Below are 22,866 nucleotides of genomic sequence, written 5' to 3'. Positions count from 1 at the left end.
TAAGCCTGAGGAGTATCTTCCAGTTTTGGTGATTTTCTGGCTAAAGGTATGCTTAAAGCTTAGAGGCTCCAAGGAAGTTGAGACTGATAGATATGTTTTACTATTAATGTACTGGAAATAGCCTTTTTTATTGTCTAAAGTTTCTCTTCACAAAGGCACATTCAGCTTGTCTGTTTCCCCAGCTAGGAGTTAATCTATATTCTGTTAAGTGCCTTATCTCCTTGGCTTCAGCATACCACTCGTGTCAGTCTGAACTGAAATGCTGTGAGGAGACGTGTCCCAGACAGTTGAATGAACGCTACTGAACAGACTTCATTCCCTGACAGGGATGGCCATCTGTGCAAACTATTAAGAGTGTTGAGGAATACATTAAGCTATATAATCAAACTTGTAGTGAAAATCKTTGTTCTAAAAGGAAGATTTCTAAATATATGTTAAAAAGGCTATTCCTAGGTGAGATAACAATCCTGAATGAGAGGACCCATTATGATTATGCCCACAGTTTTTCTGAAGAAAATGCCCAAGAATTTGGGACCCAGAAGCCAGCTTCTCTCCTGACAAGTAACATCATTTAAAAATAGTTCTGTGCTGAGCATGTAGTTGTTTTTGCCCGTCATCTTTTGGATGGTAAATATAGTCCAGCAAATGCTTTGTGGATCATTGAAATTCTGCTCCTTTCATATTTCCAGTAACAGGCTTCTCACACAGCCTTTTATGCCTTCTTAGCTTATTTTAGACAAGCTCTCAGCACCTGTCTACTCAAGATAGGAAATTGAGTCAATCGTGAAAGATAGTTAGGCAGTGATTGCGCTGCAGATATAAAAAGATGATAGCAAGACTGTCTTTTAAGCAAGAGGAGTTTGTGTCTGCTTCCAAGGGAATGAAGGAGAGTGTCTTTTGGGTGTACTTTCTCATTCATTGTTTCTGTGAGGGTTACATGTGGATCTGCTGTTCTTTCCTTTTGTGGGAATTYGTGAAGGCATCCTCAGACAAGCCATTGCTCTTAATTTCATTAATTTGTTTTCATGTGTGAATTTAAGAAGTTTATAACCACTTTTGAGTGTTTGAAAAACAGAAAAAGMGAAGAAAGAATGATATTAAGTAAAGTGAGTGATGTAGTAACAGATTGATGCCAAACTGTGAAACTTCAGGTAACAAACAAGCAAGTTTTTTTTGTGAATTTTCTTAATTTATGAATAAAATGTATATGAAAGGCAGGGGTAATTTTTCAAACATAACTGATAATGGTAATTCTTGGGTGCTTGACTTGAWAACTGTGAAAATGGCCTGATTTTCAAATATTTCATCAAAGATCATCAGTTTCTGTGAGAAAGCAAGCCTTTCTCACATGATTCAGATTCCTCATTCAGAATTCAGACTGATATTTAAAAATCTCGATCTATAGTATCACTTATTCCTGTTTGTTGCTATTTATCGTGTGCTATCACAGAACTAACATATTCSCTTCTTAACAAAGGTAGCCAATCAAATATTCCCCTTCCTTCCCCTCCCCCTAGAAAAACCTTCAACACCATGAAGGGTAAATAGGCTTCAAAATCATTGCTTAAAGATGACAGAATATTTTTTGAGCAGCATTCACCAATGAATGATGAAAAAAGAGGCAGTAAACCTGGATTTTTAGAGAATAACAGGCAAAATRTGTAGATTTGAGACATACTCTGTAAAACAGAAGGGGAAAGCTCTTGGAGCCAGCATCATGAAAGCAGTCTGCACAGAACCACGGAAGTGTGGCGGAAAGTGTGTGTATCAGCATGTTTGTTTAGTTTTCGGCTTTCAGCATCCTGAAATCCTCATTTCATTTTCTGCCTCTCACTACAGAAAGCAAACAAACCCTCTAATTATCATTTTTCAGTCTATTTCTTTTGATAATATCTTTTCCATCACATGCAGTTCTACAAGAAAGGCTTACTTTAGAAGATCTTGCTGAGCTGCTGACGTCTTGTCAGACTGCAACCTCGTAAAAGGTATTTTCAAGGATCTTTGCCAGGATTGTGAAAAGAAGAAAAGAAATCAGATTTTCAGGCTCTGTTTTGCTGAATAGATGTGCATGTGTCATCTCCTATCATCTTTCCACTCTATCATTTTATCTTCATAGAGCAGGGCTTCTATCTCAACTTGGCTTCATTGCAAAAGGGGAGTAGTGGATTGGAAGAGAGTTAATGTATGTGCTTTCAATTTAATATCCTTAAACAGAACAACTTCTTCAACTGAACAACATTAAAATAATTCAGATTGAATCTACTCAATAGCTTTACTTTGGGRTAGATCTTTATGATGGGTATGAAGAATAAATTTTTGGTCTTTAGGATGTTAATTGTCTACTTATTTAATATGYGCAGTTGGGCTAGTCTTCTGTGGTTTGGAGCTGATTCCAGTGAGCTAAGACATCATGTGTGCAAGACAGGAAAAAATCTGGCCGTTAGAAATAGAATCTTTGATTCTGAATTACTGAGTAGGAAAGACTTACATTTTCTTCCTGTAAAACAKTCATATTGGATTCAGTGACACTTTCTCCTCTTCATTTTTGCTTAGAATCAGTGTGCATTTCTACTTTGTGCTATGCTTACAACTCACACGTATTTTCATTTCTTGCCTATTTGTATGTGCACCTTCCAGTGGTTTTAGGTAGGTTTCACCTCTGGTGCCCATGTGTCTCAGACAGTTAAAGTAGTTCCTATGTCTCTCAGATACTATTGCTTTTGTTTTAGTCCAGGATATACCTTCATGCTATGTACTCATGTATGCGTATCATCTCTCTCTCATATGAACATGTAAGTCAGAAAGAAGACTCACCAGCACGGTTTAGAAAGTGATTCGAATTAGAGAGGTGAATTTCATTGCACARTAAGTGCAGTCTTATAGAGGGCTTTTCATGCACTGCATGACAGATCGGGTAGAGAAATCTGATTTGTGTTTGTACCCTGTGTGTACGTGTACATGTAAAAGATCTATTTCTGTTCTGCTAAAATGTATAATGGAAAAAATTTAAMCTCATCCTTTGACAAAGGGAGTTCTTCAAGGATTGGAAAATGAGAAGGAAAAAGCAGATTTACTTTCCAGTGAGGAATTGAAAGGTTGGGCTATCTGGTRATAAAATAGCTCTTCTACTGCAGCAGCATTTCATATATTCCAACAGAGACAATCCGTTGCAGTGTGCAGCTTTGGCACAATATTGCAGRGGAGCAAATTTCTGGTTTGTACGGTGAGGAAAGGGAAGTGATTAAAACTTGAGTGTAGATATTATTTTTATGTATGGGAAAATAAACTGCCAATCCTGTAAACATTTCTATACCAACTTTCGTGCCTGCACTTTGCATTTATGCAAAGACTGTTCAAATGTGTATTTAAGTTTATGTAACTCAAATTTTCAGTTATTTTTCTGACTTTTCTCATGGTTAGAATTTTTTCATAAACATCTGCCATGACCAGTCATGTCCATTCCAGTCACCTCTATCATTCTGTTTACAAAACTCTTGATATAGGTGATTCAGTTAATTCTGTATAACCACTRCTTTGCCTGCTGACCAAAATTCTCTTTTTTTTTAGTTTTTTTTTTTCCTTTGGTATGAACTGGAAGCTCTTTATTACTGTTTCAGGTAGTCTTTTACAAATTTATAGTTATGTACGTGCACCTACCTTTATGCTATCCTCCAATGTAGGCAAATTATTATAATGTGAAACTAGTTAGCATAATTTGCATTAAGTAAAATGAGTGAAATGTTAACAGGAAAAAAGAAAAACGAATTAGAATAGACTACATTGGGGAGGAAGATAGGCATTTTTCAGTTAAGAACTAAAGATCTGTCCTGGTATTTCCCTTTCTTAAAATACAGTATCTTTTTATTAAAAGAATGTTTAAGTGATTGTTTTCTGCAGATGGGGTCTTGATTTCTTCACCTCTTCTTTTCCCTTCCTTTAGTAATGGTTTTATGCAAGTTAAAAATCTCTCTCCACTCTTTAGTAAAGCCTTTATACTGTAACATATACATTAAAATTAGCTGCTTTTCAGACAGTATACCAATAGTAAAAAACTTCTACTGACTTTATACTTTTACTTTTTTTGTACAATTTACATGAGTGCTTTTGACTTCCTTGTTTTAAAGTTCAGTGAAAAAAAATTGAGATGTAAAGCCCTCACATAGGGTTATTTCATAAGAATAACCCTTTGTTTACAAGAAAAAATCACAGTAATGCCATTATTTCAGCTGTTTACGATTAGAGCTTGGYCTTAGGAGGAATGCTTAATTTGACTTCCCTGAACTTGGGAAGGGTTACCATCTGGTAGCTTCATGGCTTAGTTCCATTACTATTTTTAAAGCATTATCATCAGCACAGAGTGACAAAGGGAAACATTAAATAGGGCTATGCTGGAACAAAACAAAGGAAATCTGCTAGATACAAGACATTCAGTTTAACAGATTTTAGTTGTGTGTATCAATGTATAGAGTGGGATAGACATGTATACATTCATTTTTTTTCACTCAAACATGTTTAGGAAATGTTACAACCTTTCTTGTCTGCATTACATATTTAAAGGTAAATAAATAGCACAGTATTGTTTCTGGGTCTTCAGAACCATGCGTAAGGTCATATGACAGGAAAGGCATACATTTCTTGTTATCTCTACCAGGGAATATCATGAAAGTACCAATATTCCTCACATTGTGCCAGTTTGCCTGTGTAGTGCTTGGGCTGCAGCAAAAACAGTATCTGCAAAAATTAGAACTATAAAACAAGAAGTAAACAAAACATTTGCAGGATTAGAGAAAAAAATGTAGCTTTTCCATTATGAGATGTTTTCATAAGAACAAATAATGAACTGCTTCCCAYGTGCTAGATATTTCTAAAGAGTGACATCACAGTGTAACAGCAGATAGCCTTTTTCTCCAAAATTGGGGCATGCACAGTTTTCTTGTGTTTTTAGTAATGCTAGGCACTTCCTGGCATGCATTTCTGTCCTGTGGCTTGACCTTACATTCTAAGGGAGACTCAGCACATGGATTCTTATCATAGAAAATGAGCCTCACAATGAAATACCCAAGCATTAGCCACCTAGTCTTACTATGATGAGGAATTTTGAGAGGGAAACACTCTCAGTATATATGTTTGATAGTGCTGCTACAGGTGTTGGTCTGTTCTGCTGCTGAAGAGTTATAGTAATACCTTTAGCGAAGGCTACAGGCTAACAGCACCTAGGTGGGCTAGAGAATGTTGCTTTCTTCTCACAGTCCATGTGGTGAGGGTTCTTCATCTGTAAATAGCATTCCCAACTCCTCCGCAACAAGTTCTGCATGGTATTATTTTGTCTGTATGAATTTTTAAATGTGGACATTCTGAGACTCTCATAGCAGATTTATTTTCAGCAAAAAATAAAGTTCTTTTTTTAAAAAATGTGAAAATTCTTTTCACTTGTTATTATTATTATTGGTTTGGATTATTGTGATTTGTTTACTCTTCTTATTAAATAGGTAGTGAGTTTTGGTTGTGCTTGACGTTTTTAAATATTTGTATTTCTTATCAGCAACTAAAAATGGCAAAAGACTCCAARCTTTAAAGTCACTGTGCTTTGCAGATTTTACTTCCTTCTGCTCACTTATTAGGGCTGTCAGTGGTGTTCACTTTCATGTTTTGCATAATTTCTGTTAAATTCTAGARAAGAAAAAAAATACTGTTATGAATTGTAGCAACAGTCTTTTTGCCCCTATTCCCTCTTGCACTGCTTGCCTGAAAAATAATGCAAAGCTTTGCTTGCTTTTCACATTCTAGCTGAGATTTGCGAAGAAATCCCTGAGCTTTCCTTGGGAATTGGAAGATTCCCAAGGGAAATAAACTGMAGCATTTCCTGGCTGTACTGGCTGCCAGACGAAATACAGACGTGAGAAAGGTACCAGTTAAATCTACCCTGATGGAATATACTTTCCTATCTGGGTGCCCACTGGCAATATCTGTGCTGAGGAACCTTGAAGTTAGAGGAAAGTTTTCATGTCTTAAGTTATATTTGCTTAAATTTGAAAGATGCAAAGGGCATAAAGGTTGGCTCTCACATATTGTTCAGACTAATAGTCAATATGAAATATCATTTCCAACATCAGCTATAAATACTGTCTATAAAAGCTAAGCTATTTGTATTTATAAAAAAGATTGAAGAGACCTTCCAAAGTAAAGACCATTTCCTATTCTTGTAGGCAGCCATGCTGTATGCTTCATTACATCACGAAATTCTATTTTAAAGGATTTGTGTCCTGTCTCCTGCTAGAGAAAAGCTTCTGTAGAACATTATGGCTTTGCTGAATACAAATCTTGTTCTTATTTAAATCCTGAACATATTCATGGCTAGTTTTCTCACTGGTAGTTTCCCAAAATGTGGTTTTGAAGAAGAACTGGTAAAGAAAACTACTAGAGGAATTAATTTGGCTCAGTAAGCTTTCAAGGGGTTCTCTTAAGGAGGATTTTTACCACAAACAGGGCAGACTTTATTTTCCTTTGGTGGTCTATGTATGGCCTGTTGTCTTTATATTGGGGCATATTTAAGTTGTTCATTTCCCTCATTGGTGTTATCTGCTCAAATCTATTTAAAGCAGAGCTCATATAGGCTCTCAGATTTCATTTTGGTGGGCTACAAAGATAAGTCTTCAGCTCCCTCTGGATATTTCTTGTAGTATCTTGTGCACTGATTTGACTTAGCTTTTTTGGACTGGTGACTGAAACTCTAGGCAGTTGTGAAATGATTGCACCCAGACTTTCTGTAATTGTGTTGGTACTATTCCAGTGTTACTGAAATTAATTTGTTATGCTTTTTAGAATTGCCTTTTCCTTTTTATCTGTTACTATTTTGGTGACTGACACTCACTGGTATGTTCCTACTACTACTCAAACAATCTCAAGGTATATAGCAAAAAATTCTTGTTAGTCCCCAAGTACATCACCTTGTACTTTATATTRCTGAATTTCATTCCATTTTTCCAGAATACTACCTCTCATGGTCATTCGGGGTTTTTTTATGTAACATCCCCATACAGCTTTAGTTTGACACTGAGTCTGACACTGAGCAGCAAAATTCACCTGCACACACAGAATTTGTGCCATTATCATTAAGGAAAACACTGGTCTTAGTACTGATTTTGTTTAATCTTGGAGGAACTCCTCTAATAACTTCCCTGCAGCCCAGTATTTGTACTTTCAGCGTGTTGTATGTTGCTAGCTCCCTGTTTACTAGCTGTTTACCCTYTTTACTGCTTTTCTACCAATGCTGATTTTCTGTTGCTGAGCTAATGATTTTCTGTGCATCAGCTTGTGTTTCAGCTACCCTATTCCTGCTGTTTGAAAAATCCATGTATCATACCAATGATTTGCCTAGTGTGACTTAAATTTGGCAAATCCACATTGCTTCTCTTTGTTTTTCTCCRTGGCTTTGATTATTTTTTGCTAATGCTGTTCTGAAGCCTTCATTTCTAACATTTAAGCACTGTGTTAGTTATTATTTAGTCACATATACCACCAAGCAGCTTGATAGGCCAGTTTCAAGCAGCCTGGTTGTACCTGTGAGTGGCTGTGCTAGTTCTTTCAGACTTGAGGGGTAGTAGYTTCCTTCTCAGCTGGACATACTGAAGCTCTTTCATTTTTGCTTCCAGGCTGGTAGTGATAATTTCTATTACCGTAGTACGGGTCTCTGTCTGTGTACAGCCATCATCRTTGCTATTGAAATTGGAGGAAGAAGTATTTATGTGGTTTTGGTCCTGATGCAAATTCATCTGATACAAATTAGAGCTCTGTATCCAAGTCCAAATTCAGTTTAAGAGGATGAATATTGCTGRCTGACTATGAGCAATAACTGAGGAAGTTGCCTCGTTAAAAGTGTTTTTGGCCCTAATAGATTCTCATTTATTCATCTTATTTCATGTAGTGGGCCTTGCGCCCAGAGGTTCATCTTCTGCAACCATTTTGGTTTCTCTGATAAATAATATTGCTTCTCCCTACAAGTCTTTCGTGTGTCATTTCTTTATACTCCATCATCATTCATGGATATTTCTGTTTTTCCCAAGTAGCACATGTAGCAAAGGATTTGGAGTTGCCATGCCGTCATGTTCATTATTTTTTTTTTTTTTTGATCAGGTTCCTTCTGTTGCCTGTAGACTTGAGCCACTGAGGTTTGACATTAAGTTAATAGAGAAAGTTTGAAGAAAAAAAAATAAGCTAGGAACTTTCATGCTTGAAATATTTCTATAGCCCCTCTGAAGTTTTGATATTTGTTTACTTTTTAGATCCCCCCTTCCCAGAAGTAGAATTTGTTACAGCCAAAGGTTCTGCRCCCTTGCTCAGACTCCGGAAAGTGGATGATCGAAATGGCCCAATCAGGTTTGTCTCCGTGCACTCTTTACCCTCTTAAAAAACATTCCACAGATTTATGTTATTTATATATTGGAGCTTTTTATTTGGGTTAGGTTATTTTTTATTAGCAGTGGGATAAAACTGAACTATAACTCCCAGTTTCACCTCCCTTGGCAGGATAGTATTTGGCTGCAGACCCATCCCCACTTTCTGGATCAAAATTCTGTCCTTAATCATTCTGAGTTTTCACTGATATTTTTCCTTTAAATACAGTGAAGTCCCACTAGATTTTTATTGATATGTCCAAGAGCAGTTCTACTCTTGTAATTTTTCTTTTCCAATGAACTCATGCATCCAATAAAATTATTTTCTAGAAGCCAGAGGAAATGAATAACAAAGTCTGTTTTTTTCTGCATATTCTGAAGTACTATGTTCATATTATAGCATTACTGCCAACATACATATTTTGGGGAAGAGAAAAGATTTACATCTTAGAATGTACTGTTTATTAAAGGAGAGAAATGGTAATTTTAACTCACATTATACTGAAGTAGAAAATATTTAAAAGCTAATAATATACGAGCAAATGACTGATATAACAGTTCTRAGAATTACTCCTCTTATGTTAGAATACCATAGGCTAAACTCTGTTTTGAAAGGTCTAGGGACAGATTTAATGTCTTTTKGGGGGGGAATTAGAGCCTCTCTGTCTTGCAATAGAGAAGGGCTTGCTTCTGGGAAATTGGTGACAATAGTTTTCAGAGGCCAGTTATGTATTCTGTTTTATAAACAATCATATGTGTCAAATGAGAGCTGCAAAAGGCATCCTGTAGAAACTGAGTTTGATGCTCTTCTCAAGTTAACATGCAGTAACATTTAAGATTTATGTGCATGTGATAAAGGGAACCTGCCTTAAATCATGCATGCATTGATCTTTGTACAAAATGCTATGGAACACATACTGAGAGAAATATTGTGATAAAAGAAACGTTCACACTGGACATTGATGATTAAGAATAGTTAAGAGTCTACAGGCAGAAAACAGAAAATGGAAATGTAATGAATATCTGATGCTTAGTACATTGAGTGGAGAGCTAAAGTTTTTTTTTTGTTGTTGTTGTTTTACTCTAGTTTTTATCAGGTGATTGTGCTTCCTGTTGGTTTGCAGAGCACTTTTATTTGTGATTCCTTTGCTGCTGCAACTTTCTTTAGCAACACCACTGACACTGAGGGATATGTCGCAGCTGAATTTCAGGCCAGCGATGTTGCTGATAACATGTCAATCGCTCTTGGAGACAGACATTACTACGGAAAGTTTTATAATGCTCCTTTAAAGATGGGAAAAGAGTATTCTGTTTTTTTGAGAATAATAAGTGAGTGGAATAAGGTAATGGATATTTTAAAATCTTTTTATCTATAATATTTATCTAGTCTTTGTATGTAAATCCTTTGTATCTGTGGAAAGAAATGTACCTGTGGAAAAAGGAGAAAAATGTTAGCTTCATGTTAAATTTTTATGTTGTTGAAGTATCTGTAAATTGACAGAATGAGATTAAATCTGAAGCATCTTTAAACAACTTTTGTAATTCCTTTTAGATATTCAGGTTGTTGGAGTAATTTTGGATGTCCCAAGGCAAACAATGGAAAAAATTAAAAATGAAAGGCCAGCTCTGCCCTCATTAGTGAAAGAGAATTGTATTGAGAAATCTGAAATTACTGCCTAGCAATGAAGAATTCTCTCATTTTTGAGTTGAATGTTCTTGAGTAAAATATTCTACTTCTCCAAGTAATCAAGTAAATATGCATTTTATCATGTGTGTTACATTCCAAGAAACAATGAATGTCAACTCCAGTTCCCTTGTGGAAGGCTTGCTGGAAGACATACTACTAACATAACATTTTTGGCATTTTAAGTTAAACATGCATTTTAATCAGAAACAAAGCATCTGAAATATGTAACTCTCTCAGCTGCTCCATGCTTCAGTGTCTTTCTTCCCATGCTGTCATTAAGCCACTATTTTTCCAGTCATTACTCATCTCACTGGTCTATAGCTGACATACTATGGCTAATAGAGATTGCAGCAGCAGGTAGTTTTTCCCAAGTGAAGCAAGTGAGAGCCTTTTCAAGGTCATATTTGTCTTAAATATCAAATGTAAAAAAAAAACAAAACAAAACATCACACAAACAGTGCACTCTGCCCCCCCCCCCAAAAAAAAAAAAAGCTCTTTGAAATTAAAAGAGAGTTTTAGGGTCTTATGTGTAAGCACAAAGCAATGTGGCAAGGCAAAAACTCATCTGTGAGTCACTTCTAAATCTCTGTGGCTTTGGAAGCTTATACACAAAACTTAGTAAGTAAAAACAACTTCTAATAAGAAACATAACTCTGCCTCAGTCCAAGCCAAATGAAATAAACAAGTAAATACATGTCATTTCTGTACTGATATCTATTAATGTGTGCATCATACTTTTTATGCAGCATCTAATTTAACTTTTTAATAGCATAGATAGGATGGTTCCTGATCCTGATATAAACCTGTCATCTATCATTAATTTCTGATTAATAGTCTAAAGAAATCAACACAAAAATACCAATTAAAGGCACTCAGTTCATAAATAGTGTTAAGTTATCCCAAAATATCCTGGAATTTGGTATTATGTATGTATTTTTCAACAGAAATTACTTGGTGAAGCAGGATTACTGTATGAGACAAACACGTATCAAGTTTAGTCTCGTCAAACTCTCCTAAGTACTTCTTTGAATCCAGTTTATTATTTCTCCTAGAGTTTTACACATTGGTATCCCTGGCCCTTTCCCTTCAGCTTTTTATAGTGCAAGGAAACATTTTATATTGTTGTTTGTCTTGAGGCTTTTCTAGCACCAAACAGAAATTGCTTATGCATCTCTGCCAGCTCTTTGTTAAACTGTTCCTAAGTTATATTTTACTTCTCTTTTATGTAGATAATTGTCCAAAATTTTTATCTCCAGCATTGCCAGGTGTATTTTCTAGGCCAGTCTCTGATTTAATGGAATATCTGTTACTTGTAGAAGTGACAATTCACTTCCTTCCATTTAGAATGCATCAACTCTTAATATACACTTTCCTTTATGTTTTTTTGTTACTAGATGAAGTAGATGAAGTTGCATTATGTTATATGGAAATAGTTATTGGGTTTGCAAAGACTAGGCATCTTTGGTTCCTCATTTTCTTTCTTTGAAATGGGACTTAAATCTATGGCCTGAAGGTGTTGGTTATTCTTCAGTTTTCTTGCTGGTACATTTGTGGAATTGTTGTTATTAAAAAATTCCACAAATTGAGAATTCAGATTTGAGGATTGTTCAGTTTTCAGCGTTTCTGAAACTCTGTTTATTTAAGTGACTGAATTTTTATTTAAGAACAAGCATTTAAACATCTGGTATCTTTTTAAATTCAGTTTTTTAATTTATGCTCAATTATTATTACATGTAAAGTTTGCATTTATCTAGTATGTTTTATATGTGAATACATTTCTATTTGGATACAGATATATTAAAAATAATATCATAGAATAATAGCTAAGATTGCCATTACTGTACTTCTATTTTCTGGCATCCTCCTAAGACCTTCTGTCTTGTAATCCCTTCATGCTAAGAGCTACAAAATCAAGGCTAGGTTGTGACTTTTTCCTTGCTGTTATTTCTCAATATCTCTACTGTATTTTCTTTGAAGTAAGAGTGGGAAAATAAGTTCAGATAAAATTATAAGGAAATAGTTGAGATAAATCAAACAATAGAATCACTTATTTATCCTTTGCTTAGAGAAGATTTGGAAGTTTTCAGAAAGCTGTCTGTTGTGCAGTCTTTGCTTTCTGATTAGTTTTCAAAATAAAGGATTTAAAAGCTGTATATTTTAGTTGTGCAAAATGTTCATGTGTGTTAAAATGCTGGTTATATGATCTTCTGCTAAGGAGCATGTTGGAAAAGCACAAGGAAAGAAGTCAGAGTGGAGTTTAAACTGATTTGAGAGTAATTTCTGTAACACAGCTTTCTACAACTTCAGTGTTGGCATCAGCTTTTCTGGAGCAAACAGTGTATGCATACAGCAGCAGTAAGAGTTGTCTATGAGAAGTAATTTTAGTACTCTATTCTATTTTTATTTATTTATTTATTGTGACATACAGTGTTTCAGTAAAAAACCTAAGAGCTTTTTAGAAAATTAGAATGGAAATAACCTGAGCTGGGATCAAAATCTGTTAAATCAGCTAAAAGAAAAGTGTATGTGCAGGGGAAATTGTCTCCTCTGTTCTCCAGAAATCTTTTAAGTACACAGCTGTGAAAGATTTCTAGCTCCAGTTTAACTACCCAGGGGAAAACAGAATATACAGGCCAAAATAAGGACTTTAAGCTCCATGGACATATTCATGCACAAAAAAATACTTGAATATTTGCATGAGTAATATGACTGATAACTTTCTGAGAAGGTGTGGGGATTTACTTTTGTTACCAGCTGCTAATTCGTCAAAGGAAGGGTGCTATAATTTGACTTGGTATCAAATGCAGGTTAATGAACTTTGCTGGTGAGGTTCCTGGGAGGTCTGTAACTTCTTGCCAASGCAGAGAAAGACCGACTTACTGCAAACCAGAGTGTGCCAAGGAGGTAGCTGTTCCAAGATGATGGCACTTAAATAAGTGACTGCTAGGCTCTGGCGTTTGGCTGAGTTTTTAAATCCACTCCTTATTCTTTTTTCTTCCTAGCTTAATAGGAAGGTGTTTTTCAGTGTTCTGTATTTTTAAATAGCAAGAAAATTTCATTTGAAAACCTTTTTAAGAAACACTCATGTTGCATGATTAGACATGCAGACACAAAAAAGGGAGATTAAGTAGACAAAGGTGATCTTGTACTCTTGTACAAATAGTTTGTATCTTAAATTTTAATTTCAGGAAAACATACCATTATCCAGAGCAGCATATTATATTTTGCCAGAAGTTTTCGTAAGCAATACGTGTATACATATTCTGTGAAAGTCTGTGAAMGTCATTTAGCAGGAAGGTCCATATAGAAGCCCTCCAAAAACAAACTTCCCAGTAATTATACAACAGAAGATAGATCTTAGAATACAATGGGCACATGCATGTGTTTTTATGTGTATATGAGTATGAAAAAAAGGGAAAATAAGGTATACAGACACTAAGACTTACTGTAGAAAAACTAACTTGTTAAACAGTTCAGAAGAACAGTCTTGAAAAAGATTTGTTTAGTCATTGTGAACATTAACTTCTTTAAGTATTGTATAACATACTTTAAAATCAATAGGCATTAGCATGTAGTCATAACTACAAAAAATATTGTGTGATGTGGTATTTGAAAACCATGTAATTAAGTACTGTATTTCAGCATATATATGCTACGCAAGAGTTAGTAAACACATAGAGTACACATAGAATTAGTATAGCACGTTCAGGCTTATTATTTCCTAATTTCTGAAATTTTAACATTACAGCTTCAAATATCCTTTCATGTCACTTATACGCATAAGTTATAGAAAGAAAGGAAGAAAAGAGTAGAACTAGGCTTTTATCGAAGCCTTCTGTCTCATCTTTCCTTTAAAGTTATGATCTTCTCAGAAAACATAGGTGCTGTTACCAGTTGTGGGGAGGGAGGAACCATTCTCAATATTAATAAAATTCAGTGTTTTGTGGCTGACTGATCAATGAGTGATGAGAGTGCAAATGATGGCAGTTCCCCTATTCAGAAACAGTGATTTTTTTTATGTTTTCATTTTCAGGTGAGAACACAGTCCTGTGCTGTTTGGGCACAAATTAAAAGTAAGTCCATCTTTTCTTCACTGAGAAAACAGAAGTCAAAGCCTGTCTTGGCATCATCCCTACATAAAATTAATAATTGTTGTGGCTTTTCTTTCATTCGTTATTACTAATCAATTCACTTTGAGGACTGTAAATGTTAGAGGCAGAAATTTTGCTTTGCATTTCTATATTTAGAGGACAAAGTTTTCAAATGAATTCCGCACCTTCATTGTAATTGCTCTTTCTAGGCATCACTTCCATTTACAGCACTGGTCTTGTGATCATCTTCTTCTCTATCAAAATAAAAGAGGAAATAAAAGTTTGGGGTATAAAAGATTTGAAGCACAAATGTAATAAATGTAATTTTAGAAGCTTGTTTTGAAAAATACAAATAAAAATAGAGAAAAATATCCTACCATGTTAGAAGGAACCATCTTTACCCATTTCATCATTTTACAATAAAAGGCAAATATTAGCCTCTCTTGACAAAAAAAAATGGCACCCTCAGAGTCCCCTACAAACTCTAGATTCTATTTTTGAGTTGAAAGACCAAATGTGGAAATGTGTTAGGAAATGTGAYACTAGGCAGTGAGATAATACTTCTGAAAGAAGTAGTATTTGTGGTGTATCTCCTCCACTACTCAGCAAAAGCAACATCTGACTGATATTATTTATTGATCGTCCAGTGACAACTGTATGTTTATTTCCAGGTGGTTTGCTCACACAACTTGGTTTATTTGCTGCTGCATTTAGGATATCATCCCAGCAGCTTTCTGTTATGAGAAACTCTGCTAAGCTCAAAGATTCAGTAAGTTTGAGGGCTGTGTTGCTAGTCCAGAATGGCAAGAGCTGTAAAATAACACTGGAAGGACAGAAAACTGTCTTCTGAATTTCTCTTTTATCAACTTCTGGAGCATTGTCAGAGATTGTCTTATGTATAGGTGGGGTTTTGGGGAGGGTGAGAAGATGGGCATTGCAAGAGGAGAGTAGGCCAGGCCAGGCCTTTGCCTTTGAGTGTAGATCTGCTTAGCTTTATTTGGAGAGACTTCTAGCCAAACGCTGTTCTTGGCTTAAAGAGACTTCTGCAGTTGGAGAGGATGAGAGTATTTTTGGCTCACTGAATCTTTTAAGGAGTGTTACTTAATTCCACTTGTGTGAAGGAGACCTGTTGTGACAGGTCTATAAATTACATCTAAAGCCAACTGCACTGTTTTACATGCCTTTTAGACAACACTTCACATTGCCAGATAATCATTGCTGTGAAAAGTAGTAAGATGCTGTTACAAATGTGCTTCCTTATGTCATTAATGTTTGCCTGAGTAGAATGAATTTGAGGATTTTTCAGAAAATATATTCTACAATATGTGGGGAAGGCATTTCTGTAGCTTTTAGGAAGGCTGAGATCTGTTCTAGACATTTTTAATTTATCTATGGCAACCAGTGTCGTGGTGATGTTAGGACAGATATATCTTTGTTTAACCTTTTCAAAAACTGAACCTCCTTGGAAGTGAAACAGCTTTTCCTCATGAGGTCCCTATCTGAACTTCTTTCTTTTGAAAGCCTTCCAGTCAGGTTCAGGAAGTGCTACATCGATACAAGCCCTGCGGCACTAGCAGAGTTAGGCACGCTTCTAAAGTTCTCCTAATTGCTTTGTTATTATTCTCCTATATATATTTTTTGTACTTCAGATCAACTATTGAGAGTGTTAGAGTTAAAAGCCTAGCCTGCTCCTTGTACCTTTGCCTTCAGATGAGCCAAAGAAAAGACTTCCGCTTGTATAATAGAGATCATTTCTCTGATGGCTGGGCATTTGTGTTCTCTTCACTGACATATGCAATAATTTCACTGAGTAAGGAAGTTGCATTTTTTTCAAGAATTTAAACTTCTTAAGCATGAAATACTTGTATGTACAAGATTTAACAGGGAGCAAAGGTGTGGAATCTTGCAGGAATAAGATCCAGTGGCCCAGATGTCTGTGAGAAATCCAGAAAGAAAGGGGTAATTTTCATCTGCTACTGAATATTGGATAGAGGTAGATGAAAAGGATCAAGTTTTTATTTGTTCAGGCTGTCTTCACAGGTAATTCTTGATAATTCTGGTATTGACCTTAAATCAGTATAAGACTTCTGTTCTGTCCTAGATGGTTTCTGACATGGTGGGCTGAGATAAGACTATGATGGCCAGGTTTATTTCTATTTTTTCACTGAAGGAAAAAAAAAAAGAGTAGAGAAAGAAAACAATAACCGAGTTGCAAAATATTGAAAGAGAATCATTTAGTAAAGCGTTAGGATTTTCTGGCACCAGAGACCATATTGGCATGTGACTGGGACTGAAATTGCCAAAGTTGAGTGGGGAAAATGTTGACACTGAGTATCAGAAATTGAAAAAAAAAAAAAAAAAAAAAAACAGGAAAGGTGAGGGATGAAGAAGTATACTGAGAAATACACCATTAATCATACTTCTTCAGCTGGCCACTGGCTCTGAATAACTGAATAGTCAGATCCATTACTGCTTGACTGAGCTGTAAGTCTAGCCTAGGAGTTTTATTAGAATTATTTAGCTTTGAGCAGATTCAATCAGTCAATCCCCAGACTGAAACCACACCATTTATTCACTTAAATTGTTTGATATTTTCCTTTCAGATTTATCGCCCCCTCTGCAATACGTGACTGCTGTTGGATTAGGGTCGGTTGCTGCCGTCTGCCTCATACTGTTCCTTTCTTTCTCAGCAGCACGGTATGTATAGTTAATTGTTAACTCCAGTTTTGGTTGTCCTGCTCAAGGCTTACATGTTTTGCTTTTTAATTTTTCCCTCTCAGCTTTTAGTCTTTCTCACCAGCTTGCTTGCTTAGGGCCTCCTGGATGGTTAGAAGCTTCATCAGTTGTTCATCGGTGCCATCTCCTCTGGAATTTAGTCTGTTGCATGTATTGATGCCCCCTACAGCTTTACAGTCAGTGGGGGAACATCTGAAAAATGCGGGCCACACCTTAACAAAGGAGGGATCCAGGAAGTGATTAGTGCCAGGAATTTAGTTCAGAGATGTTTTGCTTTAATGGTAACTAAATAAATGATGTTTATACAGCATGCTACTGTAAAAGTGAAGTCATTCCAAAGAAATGTTGCTCTGCTTTTCTTATTTATGGAACAATTTCTAGTCTTCCCAGCTTTATTCAAAACACTTCAAAATATAGTTTTTCAAAGGAGATTATCTTTAACTAAAGGCTACAATAAAAATGTGCTAGAAATCTTAAAGTAATTGATTGCTTTGTGTTCCATTATCCTTCATGTAGGGGCAGTAACTTTATAACTTTCCTTCTTTCTAAGTAAATCAAATATTTGCCTTTCATTAAGTGTTTAGATATGTGTATGTGTAAAATTTCGTGACCAAAAAACCCACCTTTGTCATTGCTTTAAATATGTTTGTCTCTAAGAAAACTGTTCCTCTAATTTATGTCCCTGATGAGATCAGGAGCCCACAGCTTGGGGCCATGAAGCTAAGCTGATCTTTGGCATTCAGAAGGAGAATGGCATGCTGAAGAAGCTTTTCCTTATAAAGGCTAGAGAAAGTGGGATTATTTATGGTTGTCTATATTTTAATTCAGTTCTTACAATGTAAATCCCAAAATAAAACCTCCACTGTTTCTTTCTTTTCTTTACATAATTAATCAGGAAAGGAATCTCAGATTTCCTTTGGCAATAGGACACAGTCATTAACTTGTGCTTGCAACCTTGGTTTTATTTTTCTGGAATAGGTTGTCAGAATCAGCTTTTGACATTCAAGATGGAGAGGGGCTAAAACTATGCTAGTATCTTAACATTCATGTCTTGGCAGATGGTTTATTGGAGCAGAAGGTGCATCACTGGGCTGCTGTGTTCTGAAAAACTCCTCAGTTATCTCAGTTTCTGTGGCAAAAATGGGATAAATGGATATGAATATTCTTTGAAACAATGTCTAAGCATTTAGCATCAGGAAGGGAGGAGAACTATCTAAGATAAAGGACAGTACTGGAAGATCTCATATAAGTATGAACCAGTCATGAGTAWGTATAGAGGAGTTAAGGTCCTGATCTTCCATCTCAGTTTTCCGTTAAAAATAATGGAGCAAAATCTTCAAGTACTGTCCCTAGGGAGCTGAGTACATTTTGACAGGGATCATGAATCCTTGGCAGAAAATAAATCTTCCCCACCCACTATGGGAACCAGAGGAAGGAAAATCCAAGTGTCTATTGACTATGAGATGTGACTATTCCTACTGCTGAGAAGAAATTGCTGTAATACTCAAAAGTAACAAAGTACTCTTTTATTTTTTAAATAAGAATCATTTGAATCCATTTCTGAATAAAAGTGGAATTTAAAAAAATATGAGGTCAGCGTTGTGCCCTGTCCAGTTGTTTAAGGCCATGGCCCAGGCTGAGCACTGTACTCCAAGAAAGATGTGGCCCAGACAGTTAGACAGATAGAGGAACTCAGCAAGAGAGACCAGAGATCTGTCTGATCCAACCTGTGGGCAGAGTAATCTAGGGCTGGTTAGCCAAGAGGAGAAGAGACTGCAAAGAAATATGRTAATACACAAGTACACAAAAAGCTATTAAAGAAATACCAGCCTGTACATGATGAACAGCAGTATGGGCAGTAGCTCTTCTGAATGTGAGACAGGGCAGTACTGGAATAAATTGCTGTGAAACTCTGGCATCTGGGTGGTGTGTAGAAGCAGGTTATGCAAAGAAATGTCAGGAATGACACAACTACAGCTGATCTTGCCATCAGGTGAATGGTCTCAGATTATTTCTTGAGGTCCCTTTAAGTCTTACAGTTCTGTAGTTCCTATCACAAAGGGCCACTGTATTTGCATGCTTACCAGTTTGCCTCAAGGATTGTGTTATCTCAGAGGGCCAAGTTGTGAATTCCTACTAGTATGCTTACTGTTCCTCAGTAAATGAAAGTCTGACACTAGATTCACAAAGCACAGAGCCTGGCTACTTATGTCTATAGATTCTTTTTTTTAATTATTTATTTACAAAATGCATTAACACTAAGGTGCCTTGTTGTACATTCACCTTGCTTTTTTCCACCTGAACTTTCATTTCCTTCTGTATGTGTTGTCCATCCAGTTATAGAAGCATAATACCAAAACTTCCTCATTCTAGATATGTGCATTGGACACAAGTATTATTATGGCCAACCTTAACCTAGGTCAAGATAACCTGTCAGTAATCTGACAGTCTGCAAATGCTTTCTACCTATAACTCACCAGCTATAGTATTCAGCATTTATACTAGCACCTCAGGTCTTCAAAAAACCTTAGAAACTCTCCCATTTGTCCCATCAGCATGAAATGATATGTGTCCTCTGTCTGTTTTGTGCTTGTGCCTTGATTATTTTTGAAGTATTCTTTTTTAACTTGTACTTTTTCCCTTTTCACAGCTCCTATCTGGACAACACAGTGCATTGCCCACCTGCTTTAGCCTGTGAGGCTGTACATTTATCTGCTACCACAGACATGAAACGAGCAGGAATCACGTCATCTTTCCCAGAGAACGAAAATGTCTCTCCTCTGTAATATGGTATTCCCCTAAGTTAGCACAGAGAAAGTCCAGTTATCTTTATCAAAGTCAACATATGTCAGATGTAGATGGATCTGCACAGCATGTGTACTACAGTATGGGCAACTGAAATACATTTGCTACTAGCAGAGAGATGTTTATGTCTCCCCTTGTTTCCAGATGGTGCGGTGTGTAAAGGAGACCATTCCCTGACAAACAAGTGGTTATCAGACATCAGCATGTATCCTATGTTTTCGCTACAGACTCTAGCTATTTTATCAGAGATGCCTGATATGAAAGYCTATATTATACTTTACTCCATAAATAAACCCTTAATTTCATGGGTTTTGCCTTATGATCAGCTGCTACTTTAGATTCCTTAGCATATACAAACTGGTCCATTRTGAGAGAAAATACAAATCACCCCTTCTTTCTGAAAAATGCCTATTGTATATCCAAGTATAGTGGTAAAAAACTTTCATCAGTCATGTAAGAGTAATGCTACTTTTGCAACAGGTACTGTTATTGGCTGTGAAACTGTCACATTTAAATAGTGTCACCAACGGATGTCTTCCAGAGATATTGCAAGCATTGCTGATCAGCAATAATTGTAAGTAATACACCAGTCCCGTAACACACCAGTAAAACTGCGGCTTGCCAAAAAGCTGAGGAGCTTTCAGGGCTTATGAAACTATTTTAAATATGGAGCTACCTGTCTTAAATGCAGTTTTCTTAGTCTGTGTTTTATAATTAAAGCTGAGTAAAGCCATTAAAATCTTTGGTTGTTTAATGTGCTGTGTTACATTAGGTTCACTTACTAAAACACAATTAGCAAATTTCCTTTGGCATTCTCCCAGTTAACATTTTTTTCCTTCTGTAAGAAAGAATCAAATGCCTGTGATTACTTCTCATCCTGTTCCAAAGTTACTTCAAGATAAAAATATTAGAAAAATTATTCTGTTAACTGATGAAATAAAGRAGGAGGAGATTGAGGGTTTAGTCTGTTTTGTTACTTTTTTTTTCCCCCAAGCTATATCCTGTATTTTATCACTTTGAATATATGATATTCGCTTTTGGAATTTTAGATGTTTCTGATTGTTGTTGGCTTTCTAATTTTAGATGAACTGTCTCTCTGGGTTGTGCAATTCTCTTCTGGTGTTTAAAGGAAATATTTTAAAGTGCAACACAAAACAAACTTTATAGCTGGCAACTATTAGCAGAGACAGATTGTAATCAAATTTGCACAAGCAAGCTTTTAACCACTGCATCTAGCTGAGGGTGYCCTTTTTCAGGTCCGGACAGTAGTAACATTTTTCTCTCTTCTGTTATCCAGTATTTCCAGTACTTACAAAATCTGCCTTCAAATTATCAAGCCTTCAGGAGTCAGCAGTTAAGTAAGATCTTCTTCATCAACATTAGAGATTAAGAGCTGATAATTTTTTCCTTCACTGACTAAGATCATAATGACTTAACTGTTCACACTGGGTTATTGTTACTTAATTTTGGAGTTTCTCCAATAGCATTTATTATTTTCACTGTTCTTAATTCTCTTTCTCAGTAAATACTCTAGGGTCTGATGTAGTTATGCAAACTGCACTACCTCATTCTGCTTCATTCTTCTGCTGCTCTTATCCTGTGAGAGGTTATAAGCAGCAAATAAGTGAGAGCTGAAGGCACAAAAAATGATTTAAAAAGACATGCCTTCCTCTGTGAAAGAAAACTACTTGTACTTTTGCTAACACTAGCATTTACATTACATTATGCAAGACTGGGAATATAAAGTCCATCTTATTAGTGCACATGGCTGRAGAGTTGTAGGTCTTCACATAACCTTGGAGAAGTCACATTTTTGCTGTGTGCCTCTTCTCTGCTTACTGTCTCTTTTCATAATGTAAACTTTTCAGAGAAGAGTTTCTTTCTTACTGAACGTCCACACTTCTGCTAGGAGTCAGGTAACGTATTTAACAGTTTCTTTGGGCATCTCTGCGCAGCAGAGGGGTGCAGCATATTAAACTAGGAATGGATTTAAAAGGGAGAAGCAATGAGGCAGGGCTCCCTACCATCATAAGCTCTCCAGGATAGCTGCAGTTCTGGAAGTTTCTCTCTTTCTCTCTGCCTTCCTTGTCACCCTTGGTATACCTGTCTCTGGCTGTAGCCTGTCTTCTTCATCTGTCATGTACTTATCTTTCTTCCATCTACAGCTGCTTCGGTTTAATGAGGGAAGCATGGGGACAAAATTGTTTAGCCTTGTCCTCTTTGGATAATTCTGCAAATGTTAAGGCTTCTGTTGTCTCAGAGCCTGTCTCTTYCACAAATGTTGCTCAGTTGCTCCCAAGCTTTCCAAAGCCGCCTTTTTCTCATTTTCCCCCCTTTTTAGGAAAAAGAAAAAGATTTAAATGGCACGAAATTAAAAAACGGTTAGAATAGAAGTAGATTCTTAAAATTTTGCTCAGAATAACTACTGCTGAACAAAAGAACCAAATGAAATCACTGTGGACATAACAAAAAGAGTCTTCTACAATGGAATGAATCTGGTTTAAGAACRCAGTTAATGAAGGCCTGTTCTCTTCCATGTCCGTTAGGAGGAAGTACACCATCACGCCAGAAGGGATGTCATGCAAATGTGACCTTTGCGACTTCTGATTAGTTAGCTAGCTTTACCAAAATATTTGGTTAAGAGAAGACATTTCTAAATGATCTCACTTGGAACAGGGCTTTGGAGTTAAGAACACATACGTAACAGTACTTTTATTACCCAGATTTACAGTCTTTATTCACAAGCTAATGGAATGATCTGGCAGCTCCATCTCTCTATATCACTGACATAATGRTGCCCTCGTATGCTGTAAGTCCCAGGGATTCTTGAGATGTTTCTAATGATCCTTCACTGCTGTTCCTTTGATTAACACTAGAATTCTCTTCCCYTCACCTCCCTGCACTGTTTTTTGCCCTGCTGTCAAGTATATATGTTCCGTTCCAGGCCAAATAAGGCCAACTGAGTTGGCCAAGTGAAGCTGCCCTGATTTTACTGCTGTAGCAGTTCCTGGTTGTTGAGGGAGTGCTGTATTGAGAAATTRTTTGGTTTAGATACATAGCTATGTTGGAATTATCTCAGAAGTGCTTTTCCTCTGTAGAGAAACCAGCAAATTGTTACCTTTGCATAAACAATTCTGTGTAAGCTTAAGTTAAA

General features: G+C 36.2%; 1 protein-coding gene across 1 annotated transcript in view; it reads left to right on the top strand.

Annotated features, from left to right (window-relative positions):
• SUSD1 (sushi domain containing 1) overlaps positions 1 to 20,451 on the top strand; it is a gene marked incomplete at its 5' end in the record, with an annotated part of 48,672 nt that extends 28,221 nt beyond the window's left edge. The window contains 5 exons of the mRNA XM_085307890.1: positions 8,283 to 8,376; positions 9,481 to 9,736; positions 14,114 to 14,153; positions 16,775 to 16,868; positions 19,558 to 20,451. Of these exons, the coding sequence (XP_085164016.1) occupies positions 8,283 to 8,376; positions 9,481 to 9,736; positions 14,114 to 14,153; positions 16,775 to 16,868; positions 19,558 to 19,693 (620 nt within the window). The remainder of the gene's footprint in view (positions 1 to 8,282; positions 8,377 to 9,480; positions 9,737 to 14,113; positions 14,154 to 16,774; positions 16,869 to 19,557) is intronic.
• Between the last annotated feature and the right edge of the window lie 2,415 nt (positions 20,452 to 22,866).

This window comes from Rhea americana, unplaced genomic scaffold, assembly GCF_003343005.1.
Source record: "Rhea americana isolate MKP2758 unplaced genomic scaffold, rheAme1 scaffold_267, whole genome shotgun sequence".
NCBI lineage: Eukaryota > Metazoa > Chordata > Aves > Rheiformes > Rheidae > Rhea > Rhea americana.
Note: the sequence above shows the minus strand (reverse complement) of the source record. Positions and strands in the feature narration are given on the sequence as shown.